Source organism: Phycodurus eques, chromosome 8 (assembly GCF_024500275.1).
Source record: "Phycodurus eques isolate BA_2022a chromosome 8, UOR_Pequ_1.1, whole genome shotgun sequence".
In the NCBI taxonomy this organism is placed as follows: Eukaryota; Metazoa; Chordata; class Actinopteri; order Syngnathiformes; family Syngnathidae; genus Phycodurus; species Phycodurus eques.
The window spans coordinates 26663884-26676246 of NC_084532.1; the positions used below are offsets into that span (position 1 = coordinate 26663884).

Below are 12363 nucleotides of genomic sequence, written 5' to 3' on the forward strand. Positions count from 1 at the left end.
AAGGTTTTCGGTAAATTTCCATGCGAAGGTGTGGAATTTTGGAAATAGCAAGCATGAATTTGTTTTGTCATCAGCGGACAAAATGATACGATTCAAAAGCCTGACATTATTAACAGATTTATTTTATTGAACAATAAATTGCGCCACTGAGAACTCGAGTGAGCTAACTACTTCGTCGTCATTTTGCAGCAGCAGAGTGATTGTAAAGTATTATGTTTGCAGTAAAATCTGGGGTTTATATGGCATTACCTCTTCGCGATACTCGTTTTTACAGAAATGACGGTTTTCCTTGATTTTGGACGTGAATCATATTTTTATCCACAACTTGAGGTAATCTCATCATCTCCAGTTTCATTAATTGGATCCTGGTCAGTATGAACTAAGTTGCCTGAAAGAAAAGAAAAAGCTAACTAGGTTTAGAACAAAGTTAGTGGTCTAAGTCCAAAAATTCTATCAATATTCCATGAAAGATGAGAAATAACGTTCAGTTATACTAGCATGCAGGTGCACTGGGACCCAAGCTAATGCACTACTTACTTTCTGAACCTTTAAAACCGCACTTTCTAGGATGTATTCGCTGGGTGGTCACTCCACAATGTTGTGTGTGTCCATGTTTATGTTCCAGGGAGCTTACGCGACTTACTAGTTCTTCCTCGTCTTCCTCTGTTCTTGTCATTTTGCTACGTGTCTCAACAAGTCCCTTTTTTTCCCCCAATAGACTCCGCTTTGTGGTAGCTCTACAGTGTTGTGCGCGTCCATCTCTGCTACAGGGAGTCATGCATGTTCTGTGAAGTCGACCTCGTTTCTTGCCATTTTGTGGCTTTGTTGCAGCCCACTTAGACATGTGGTTGCTCCATAATGTTGCGTATGTCCAGATTTATGTTCTGGGGAGCTACGCTGTTTATTAGTTCCACCCAGTCTGCTTTAATTCTTCCAGTTGTAGCATTTTTCCTTAGTAGTCCCTTTTTTTTCAGTAGACTCTGATATTTGGTCGCTCCACAATGTTGTGTCTGTCAATGTTGATGCTCGAAGAAGCTATGCGAATAACAGATTGCATCCAATCCTCCTCGTTTCTTGCTTTCTCTGTATCTCTCCACAATGTCCCCCCACCCCCAGGAGATTCTGACATGTTGTCACGCCACAAAGTTGTGTGCATCCATTTTTCCACAATAGTCATTTTGCATTCCATGTGAAGTAAAGTACCGAGTTGGGTCGGTCATGGTCAGCCGGTGTAGCTCAGTTTGTCACGCGCACTCGTAAATAAGCGACGGCTCGCTCCCAGACAAACGGGGCGGCCGCTAAATAACGACCTCAATCGATAGCTGCCGTCGGGAAAGCAGCTCGATGGAAAATGTTTTCCGCACCCTTCTGCAAGCCACATACACGCACCCTACAGTGCTACTACCTCATACTGATACTGTACTGCGTATGTTACTGTTCTGACTAGACGCCGACCTGATCGGTGTTATCGGTATCGGCCGATAATTGGCATTTTATGCTGATCGGCTTTCATGTCATAATTCGCCGATCCAAACGATGACGTCAGCGATCGGATCCGCACAAGACATTTAACTCTGCGTCGCTGTTGCATATGAAACCAAAAGCTAGTTTATTTTTAGCCTCCCCATGTGTCTTGTGGCGCAGTAGTGTAACTATCTGACGGCCAATAAAGTTTTTTTGAATATTGTTGGTTAAAAACACGCCCTCGTTGTGGGACTATTTTGCGGTGTCTCAGACAAACAACACGTAAGTTATTTGCAGAACTGAAGTGGGTTGTGGGGAACGTCATCTAAACGCTTCTACACAAATTTGATCGGGCACCTGAAGGATGTACATGCCGCGTGGGAAAAAAAAAAAAAGGAAAAGCCAAGCATACGCAAACTCTGGACAACACCCGTCCATATAGCTGGGACAGTGAGAAAGTTAGAGTAAGCATGTCATTAACAATATTTATTAAAGTAATTTAATTACAGTAATGGAACGGGAGATCGACAGTAGGATCGGTGCAGCGTCTGCAGTGATGCGGACTTTGTATCGGTCCGTTGTGGTAAAGAAGGAGCAAAGCCGATCGATCGACATTCCTACCCTCACCTATGGTCACGAGCTGTGGGTCGCGACCGAAAGAACGAGATCCCGGATACAAGCGGCCGAAATGAGTTTCCTCCGCAGGGTGTCCGGGCTCTCCCTTAGAGATTGGGTGAGAAGCTCGGTCATCCGGGAGGATCTCAGAGTAGAGCCGCTGTTCCTACACGTCGAGAGGAGCCAGACGACGTCGCTGGGGCATCTGATTCAGATGCCTCCCGGACCCCTCCCAGGCTGGCCTGGGAACGCCTCGCTAATCGACCTGCCTACGTGACGACCAAGTTGAGAAGGTCGTCGTTACTATTGAAGGCAACGGCACGCGACTCGTGTTTACTTTTAGATGAGGAAAAACAACAGCTTTCATGTATTGTAGTATTTGTCTGGCATTGTCTGCCCAAACGTGGATATTTCAGCCCACTTCTAACTTGAGAAAACACCTTGCGGTAAATTCCAGATGTCTTGTTGTTGTTTTGGCTGTGCATATTATTCCACATTAGCGCAGTTTTAGCACAAGTAACTGTAAGCATGCATATATCGGGGTATGTGCTTATCTCGCTCACACTGTACACACACACGCACACACAGCAATATAGGAAGTTGCACATTCACATTTTATTTTTATTTTATTGATGTTCATGCTGTGATTTAAATAATAATAATAATATGAAGTTACTCACCATTTACTCAGTACTTGAGTAATTTTTCACTGTGTGTTTTCACTCTTAAGTAATTTTCTGGAGGACTACTTTTATTTTAACTTGAGTCACATTATTGTCAAGTGACAGTACTCTTACTGGAGTACAATATTTGGCTACTCTACTCACCTCTGGTTAGTAGATAATTTGGGGCAGTCGTGGCTGCTTGGTCTCATCACTTGACAGCAGAAACAGCGGCCCCTGCTGGCTCGTTTCAAGTCAAGCGTAAAAAAGAAGTCAAGTGCTGTCAATAGCCAAACACAGCAACACAGAATTGATTGTAATATTTGGATTCCATGACATGAGGTCAAATTATTAGAAAGACAGTGGAGGATGCAGTGCAGTTGATAAAATTTAAACGAAACTGCATTGGGCAAGTAAGTAAAACAAAAAAATATATATACATGAATTAATGTAAGTTTTAAGTTAACACATTTGTTAAAAATGCATTTATTTCATACAGTTCATGCATTACTACTTTTACTGTTATTGTTTCTTGAGAGTATTCTACATTTCATCAGTTTATGGATGATTCATAATCTTTAAAACAATAAATTAGAAATTGTATTAAATCAATATATTAGTAGGAAACAATACATGCAATCTCTGACACAGCCAAATAGACCAACATTATTTCAAGATATTATTAAATTTAAAAATCCTTAAATCAATATATTTGTATTAAAAATATATAAATACATTTAATATATCAACAGATTTTTTTGATACAGCTCTCATATTGACTTTCATTACATTCTGAATATTTACCATTTCTTTATTTCTTACATAATTTGTACATTTTTGTTTGAACATTCATTTATCAAGTGTTATAATGTGTGATTATAATATGTTATAACATAATATAACGTGCCATAATCATGCTGTATAATCAGCATCACGATATGCCACACCTGAGCTGGACGGATTAGCTCGGCAAAGGAGAGGCGCTCCCTAACACGGATTTAGACAGATTTGTGAACAGTATTTGAAATAAATAGGCCCTTTTGTGGACATCAAAACCCACTTAGATCTTTGAGTTCAGCTCCTGAAAAATTGAAGCGCAAAACAAAAGTGTTTATCCAAAAGTATTGATAAAGTAAGATATTTAGCGTTGCAAAATAATAGAAAGTCAGAATTTTTGATCCAGCTCGTGCATTACTAGAAAGGTGCAAGAATCTCTCGCGAGGATGTCCACTTAAAAATAAAAATATATTGAGTGGATACATTAGTATAAAAACAAAATGTCATTAACTCTCCACGCTAAAGATGCGTCAAATAAGTTCACCTTTGTCCCGACAACCAACCCGTCAGTTGTTGTTATGTTGTTTGCCTTTTTAATTCTTTTTCCCCCCTCTTTTTTTCCCGTCCCTCCAGATTGCTGGTGGCGGCCCCTCTCTGCACTCAACAGATTTTCAAATATCTGTTTGCAGGCGCATGTGTCACTTCCAAACACATGACCTACTTTTGTACTCACGCACAATCTTACAAACGTAAAAAGAAAAAGAAAGCCGCTCGCTGGCTCGCATACAGTACATTGCACGTTGTCTCTTTGCGGGAATCCCGTCTGCACGGGAACACGCGTCCGTTATGGCTCCAACCTTAATTTTTAATTACGGCACACAGCTGCTCTAGAGTTATATTTCTATATTTCCCCCCCCCCCCGCCACAAAACCACTCCACCCCTCAGCATTTAATTGGAGCTGAAAGAGAATGACCTATTTTGTTTGGAGAACATTTAGACTAATGTGCTCCTCCTCACGAGGCAGAAGGTGGCCTTGGGCTTGCAAGAAAAAAAAAAAAAAGTAAGGATAATAATAAAATGATCATAATAATACATCGTATTGATGATCATCACGTGCGTCAAATTGGATTTTGTAAATATTTGTTAGTTGGTACAATAATAAAGGTTTAACATGCAGTTGACAAGGGATCATGACGAAGCAAATTTCCCCCAAAACATAAACGTGGACGAACACTACATCGTGGAGCAACCACATGTATACGGGACACAATCGTGTTCAGTAGACTCCGAAGCAGATTGCGTGATGCTAAGGAGTAGCATAGCTGCCCCAGTTATGCTATTTAAGAGGGAAATTGACATACACAACATTATAGAGCGACGACATGTCAGTCGGTCGTTTAAAATAAAACACAGACTGTCATGGTGATGAAATTCAGAGAAATGTCAAAACAGACGGGCTAGAACTAATTAGTCACGTATCTCTGTGGGAACGTAAACATGGATGCACACAACACTGCGGAGCGACTGCGTCGGAGTCGACGGGAAACGGTCGTCATTCAAGATGCCGTCACGGGTCACTGCATAACGTCAAGAAACGAAGCAGACTGTGGAGCGCTCACTTGTCGGAGTTTACTGGAAAATAATCATTATCATGGATAAAAGCAGTGAAATGTCAAGAACCAAGGCAGACTAATTAGTTGAGGAACTCCCTAGAGCATAAACCTGGACGCACACAACTTTGTGGAGCAACCGCATGTCAAAGTTTACGGAAACCCTAATGCCATTTCCTAATCCCATAACGTCTCAAATATGAGGCAAACCGGATGGGAAAAAGAAGTTCGGTATCTGCCCAGAACATAAATAGGGACGCAAACAACATTGTGGAGTGACCACATCAGGTGGCAACATCGTCGCGTGCGTCCAGACGTTTTTGACCGACTGCCTCATCTGCCGTTTACTCACTGTCCACTGTGGCGCTGGCACGGCGTCAGGAACGATTAGGTGATGGTGTGAAAGGCGGCCGATTCGCCGGATCCTGTCACCTGATGCCCAGCAAGACTCAACCCTGACATCCTGTCACTCTCGTTTGTCTATTGTCAACCGTTTTAATTGGCAGCAGCCATTTTCGGGATCATTTTGGCCGAATACATCCTGGAGATTTAGTGTGAATGCTGCCAAATTTGAATTATATATCCTCGATGTAGAAAATTCAGCCCCTGAAGCCAGTTCAATTTAGCAAGATGGAATTTGGTAGACGTGTCTATACTGAGAGGACCTGCAAAAAAGTCTCAAGAAGCCACGCGTGAAAAGACACAGGCAGTCTGCCATTTAAGGGTCATTTTGGCCTTTTTAGGGGATCCTTCAAAGATGAACTTTTATTTTTTTTATTTGATCTCTACCAAATTCGAACACACACTGGACAGTTTCCGAGATTTTGAGTTTTCGCCGTTGTGTGCCGGTGTAGCAATAACGTCCCAATTTTGAATATTTAGCCCCTAAAGCCCCACTTCAACTTAGCGATGACGTGAAATTTGGGAGACATGCTTTTCATGAGTGGGCCCACCAAAAAGTCTCAAGAAGCCATGCTTGAAAAGAACCAAGAGAAGTAGCAGCCATTTTAGGGTTGATTTGGCTATTTTCTGGGGTCCTTCAAAAGCAAACTTTTCCCAGAAATGTTGTCTAAGTGCTTCAAAATTTGAACCACATACTGTATACTAGACAAATAAACAAGGCAATAAGCAAGGACTTACCTTACGTCTACCCATTGTCTGAGGAATTTAGCTTGATGATGTCATTTCTGCTGAGTCATGGAGCTCACTTTTTTTTCCTCTTTCGCTCGATGGCAAAAAATGGTTTTAGTAACATATATTGGGGTGCATATATGTTGAGAGAGGCAATTTTTAAGTAGTATTTAGGATTCACTTTTCCTACAGCTACTGGTACATTTTCTCACAGGACAGCTGTAATTTACACAATAAGTGCATGTTTCTGTAGTTTGTGCGGGGATATTTTGAAATTTCATGCGGGGGGACAGAAAATGTCCTCCAATTCTGGAATGACCCTCATCTAAAGCCTTTATGAATCCAATCGTTGGAAGCTACGGAAGTGCCGCGATGGCGGGCGGGACATGGCTAGGTCGTGTCACGCTCCCGTCAGCGGCGCTTCGTGCCACTTGACAGACGTCGTCAGTCGCCGGCTGACATTTGAGAGCCGTCGTCTTCAATGTCAGTCAAGCGGCGGCTTGCAAAAGGCACGAGTTTGTCGCCCCGAACGAAAACAAAGCAAACGTCTCATGTTGGAGATCACACACACACGGAGCGACACAGCTCTGTTTGTTTCTTTCAGTTTCACAGCAACCTGCTTTGCTAATAACAAGCAATTTAGGTTTAATTTTGCCATTTTCTAGTGTGCTTTGAAGGGGAGCTTGTCTTAGAGATTTTGTCCAATTGGTTCCAAATATGAACCACCTTGACATGACAGATTGACTTTTAATTAAGAAATATTAAAATGTTTGTTATTGCATATTGAAAAAAAAAATCAGCCCTTAGAGCCAGTTTGAGTTAACATGAAATTTGATAGGAATGTCCGTCATGAGTAGCCCCACAAAAAACTCAAGAAGCCATGCCTGGAGAGACTCACGAAGTCTACCATTTAGTGTTTTTATTTTTTGTACACGAGACAGATTATTTGCGAAATATTTGAGTTTTTGTCATTGCGTATTTTGAAAATTCAGCCCCCTGAGTCGGTTTGAGTTAACAAGGTGACATTTTGGTAGACATGTCCCATGAGTATCGTGATTACTGCCTCGTATAATGTATGACTGTGTAATGTAAGGAGCTGATTTTTATTTATTCTTTTCCCACACGAGGCTGACAATGGAATTATCTGAAATGGCAGCAGAGAGGCTTATTTTTAGCGTAGCAGCGATAAGAAAACAAAAACAAAAAAACCAGCAGGGCAAATTGACTGTTGCGTTTGTTCGTTGGGATTCATGTGGGAAGGGAATGTTTTATTGGATTGGAGTGACTTTACAAAAATAATAGTCATTTGTTGTGGTGTGGCAGTGCTAAACGAGTGATTACGGCGGCTTAGGCGACTCGCTTTCACCCAAACAATGAAAGGATTGCTGGGATCAGTCACACTATCCTTTCACTCACTTTGTGTGCGTGTGTTGGGGGTGTTGATCAGTCTGTGGTGTGTGTGTAGGATTAAACATAACACTTAAAGTTTGTTGTTAAATGTGCGCATAGGAAGTCTTCCGGTTTGGCTTGAAGTGGACATTTTAGGGTCATTTTGGCCATTTTCTGGGGTGCTAAGAAGGCAAACTTGTCCTAGAGATTTTTTTCCTATTGGAGATTGGTGACACTAAGTTACAAATAATTTGAGTTTCCGTCATTGCGTTGCTGTGAAATTTGATGACTCGTCATAAAATGGGAAAATCTTGAAACGTCACAATTTTTCTACAATTCAGCCCCCATGATGGAAAAGCTACGGAAAGTCTTCCATTTTGATTTGAAATGGCCATTTTAGGGTAAATTTTGGTTGTGTTCAAAGGCGAAATTGTCCTAGAGATTTTGTCCAATTGCTACTAAATTTGAACCACGTATACAGAAAACTATTAATTAACTCAATATTTTAGTTTTCGTCATTGCGTTTGTGTGAAGCACGGTGGCAAAGTTTGGGTATCTGGCTGCCTGGCATCCCTTGTGTTGCATTGTGCACACAAGAGGAAAGAATGTCTGCTGCTTTTAAAGCATAAACCTAAATGAAAGTGAGCGTCCCGAGGGGCCGAGCCAAACAAATGATTGCATTGAGACAGATGGAAGTCAAAGAAAAAGGAAAAAAAAAAAAGCGTCGATGATTTCTATTGTCGTCGGTAGAGGGGGGTGGGGGAAACGCTCGTCGGGAAGTGCGGTGGCATCACAAAAGCGTGCGGCGGCAAAGCAATTTCTTTCTTATTCAAGTGGAAAAAGTCTGGGGTGCTGTCACAAAAGAGAAGCCTAACAAGGCGCTTTAAACTCTGCCACTGCATCGCTGCGGGCTGTCAAACGAGCAGATCAGGTATATAAACCCAGCTTCAAGTCAAAAAGTCTGTTTGGGGTAATCACTGCGTTTCTCCGCCGCACGTTTGATGTGCAGCTCAGATTAACGGCGTAAAATCTCGCTCTGCCTTTAAAAACCCAAGACCAAAGGCCTTAATGGGCCCCGACATCCACTTCCTTTGAGGTTAAGTTAACGTACTCCATTTAACCTGCCTTCAACTTTGTATTATTTACAAAATGCTACACTTTGCCTTCCTCAAACGCTATTCCTTGAGATGACTTACTGTAGGGCTGCAACGATTAATCGAAACAACCGAAATCGAAGTCTGCAATGGTCTTTTTTCTCTTTTTTTTAAACTTTGTGGATTATTTCTGTTCATTTCTATAGTGCAAGGTGGCGGCTATTGTTCAGTGTTGAGGGAAGATTACAGTAATTGTGAGTATGCGGTGGACTTTTTTGGCTGTGGATTATTTCCATTCATTCTGTTAATTTTTATTATGCAATGTGGTGGTTGTCATGAATAACTGGGAAGGAGACATCACATTATAATAATTGTTTCATACATCAAGTTCGACCGCAGTCATTTGAATTTGGCGAGAAATTTGTGGTATCCCTAAAATAATGCTATGCTGTTGTTAGTTAAAATGCTAACATCACGCTTTCTAGTGCTAGTTGCTATTCATGACACTCGGTCAAAAGATCAACTATCCAAGACTTTGACAAGTAAAACAAGAGAGCGTTAAGCACGTCTTTGTCATTAGAACCGCAAAAGACTTTCCGCTCGATCCGCATCGACTGGTCTGATCTGTGATTGAAACAACTCGGAACCTTCCTGCCGCTCCCAAACGTCTCAATTAGGAGGAACCACTCAAAGGTCAGGATAAACGTCAACCCGGGGTGCATTATTGGAAATCAAAGCCGGCGTCAAGATCTGCGCAGCGAAGGTCAGAAATGAGAAAAAAAAAGAAAAAAAAAAGTCCAGCTTAGAACGCCTCATAAAGGACACCTGTGATAAGCATGGGTGTGATGATTTGGTGGAAATGTCAGATGAAATCGGGGCTTTTTTTTCATTATGGATTATTTCTAGTTTGTTTATGTCTATCATGCAATGTGGCGGTTATCATGAATACAGTGAAACCTCTGTTTTCGTATGGCCAAATTTTCGTATGATTTGATTTTCGATTGATTATTATTTTTTTTTCTCGTTTAGATTTTGTCTCAGTTTGTTGATATACACTGAGTTGTTGTACAAAAAAAAAAAAAAAAAAAAAAAAAATCCATTCATGTTCTGGAATCGATGCACGTTCATCTGAAGCATTCCGTAAATTGTGTATAAAGAGTTCAACAGACGGCAAGGCGTATTCCACAATGCAAGCTTTTATTAAAAACTCAAGGCAATAACCTTCCCCGTCTGCTTGACAACAAAGGCATGCACTATAAGAACAGCTTCTCAGCACACTTGATTTGGCTACATATATAAACTGTTTTTTCTTTGTTTTTAAATGCTTTTACTCATCAAAAGCACATTGAGTTACCTTGTGTATGAAATGCGCTATATAAATAAATTTGCTTTGCTTTGCTTTACATTGTAGCTTATTAATTAAGTAGTCACACTCAATAAACAAGCACGAGACAGTTTGAATATGACTGCTAAATAAGCCACCATGCAGCCAAAGAAAGTATGGGAAAACTGTTACTATAGTGCCGTGCTTTGACTTTAAAGACCTGACTTTTGACAGGATCTGTTACACCAACGTTGCCCCAACTTGCCTTAGTGGTGCCGAGCAGAGCGGGAGTTTTTTTTTAGTGCCGTGCGTTAATAAAAGCTTGCATTGTGGAATTCCCCTTGCCATCTGTTGGACCCTTTTTACACAATCCGACAGATTGTTCGGAATGTCAGCTATCTGACAAAGATGAGAAACACAATGGAATTGGAGAAAGAGAGTGCGGGAAATGGCTCTCTCCTCATCGGCATCTTCCATCAGCCATTGAGTACTTTCTGTTGTTAAATGTACGTTCATCTGCTTCAGTAGTCATTTATATTGATTTCAAACTGTTTTCTGTATGTAAAACTATAGTAATTATTGATAAAATTTATTTATTTTCTTAATATTTGTGGGTGTCGGGGACAGAATAAATGGATTTACATTATTTCCTATGGGAAATGTTGCTTTGGTTTTCATAGGATTCGGTTTTCGTTAGACTTTCTGGAACAGATTAATAACGAAAACAGAGCTTCCACTATAAATGGCAAGAGACAAACCTATTACAGTAATTATATGCTATATATTCTTTGGAACTGTAGCTTATTTGTCATTCTGTTTTATTTCTTATCGCGCAAGGTGGCAGTACGTGCCAAGCTCTAGCAGCGCATAGATTGCCTCGTGTGAGTACGTCATTACACAAATTTAAAAAATGATACACAAATGAGTTTTTATTATTTTATTTATTTCTTGATTTTTTTATTTTTTGTATATTCTTGTTTTTTTGGCCCAACACAAGGATGAGTCAGGGTCGTCCTTTGTTCCTCGGCAGGACGTGTGCGACCTCCTTGTTGCGCACCGCCGGGGCCTAAGCCAGGGTCAGTTCTCTCACGGGGGTGAGACGCACCAACACCAGCGTGCATGCAAATCGCACTCGCTGACTTTGACCTTCAGGCAGCGCTTCATTAACGTTGTGTGCGTGAGTGAGTCTGTTAATTCAAGCCTTTCAAAGCATATGCTCGTTTACTCTTGCACAGCCTCAAACAGGCCACAGGTGATGCTCAGGAGCCAGGTGGAAATAGAAGCACATCCGTCCGGACTGTTGTTCTTATTTCATGACTCGGCCCTTTTTTTTGTGTGTGTGTGTTTTTGCAACTTCCTATTTCTTTGTGTTTCCTTTAGAGCGGCGGCGGCCCCCCCGCAGCCCACCCGGAGGATGAGCTGGAGCGCCTGACCAAAAAGATGCTCTTTGACATGGACCACCCTCCATCCGAGGAATACTTTGGTAAGCGTTTAGTTGGTTTTTGACTGGATTATTTCGAGTCATTCCATTTATTTCTGTTGTGCAAGATGGTTGATATCATGACTAATTGGTAAAGAACGGTCGCATTTTACTCATTATATGACATGAGGGCATGCGCCTGAGCATGATGTGGACTTCTTTTTTTTTTACCCTGTGAATTAGTTTTAGTCACTTTGTTGATTTCTATTGTGCAAGGTGGCGGTTATCATACATTTTTTTACTTGGTGGAATATTTCTAGTAGACTTGACACAATCAGGATTTTTGGGACCGATCAGCGAGTTGAAAAAAACGATAACCAATCACAAGATGGAGGAATATGTCTGTTTAAATGACCTATTCATTTACTGTATAGGCTTGTGTACTTAATTTCCCCAAAAAATTATATTTACAATAAATAATGTATGTTTGTTCATCTATTTATGACAGTGAGGCATAGTGACAAACAGAACAAATGATAAATGGTCTTCTATTAGATGGCAGGTGGTACATACAGTAATTTCCACTTTTTGTGCCATTTTGTTTGTTGGTCTTCTGTGAGATTTTTCAATTGTAAAATATGTTCCTTGGCTCCATAAAGGTTGGAAATCACTGCTCTCGTCGGATTGTGTATTTTAATCAGTGAGGTCAAACCAACATTACATGACAGAAATAATGGGTGCTAACTTACTGTAATTAAATTAATTTATTTTTAATTAAATGACTTCACCCACACCGAAACTTTAGAGCATGATTCGACAGAACGGTGGCATGTTTACGTCCAACTGTTCATGGTACCACTGGCTTGCTAGGCTACA

At 40.9% G+C, this 12363-nt stretch overlaps 1 protein-coding gene across 9 annotated transcripts in view; it reads left to right on the plus strand.

Annotated features, from left to right (window-relative positions):
• Positions 1-12363, plus strand: part of lpp (LIM domain containing preferred translocation partner in lipoma) — a 140588-nt gene that overhangs the window by 89286 nt on the left and 38939 nt on the right. For all 9 annotated transcript variants that reach the window (XM_061683396.1, XM_061683394.1, XM_061683397.1 and 6 more), the window contains one exon: positions 11448-11550. In XM_061683396.1, coding sequence (XP_061539380.1) covers positions 11448-11550 — 103 coding nt within the window. The remainder of the gene's footprint in view (positions 1-11447; positions 11551-12363) is intronic.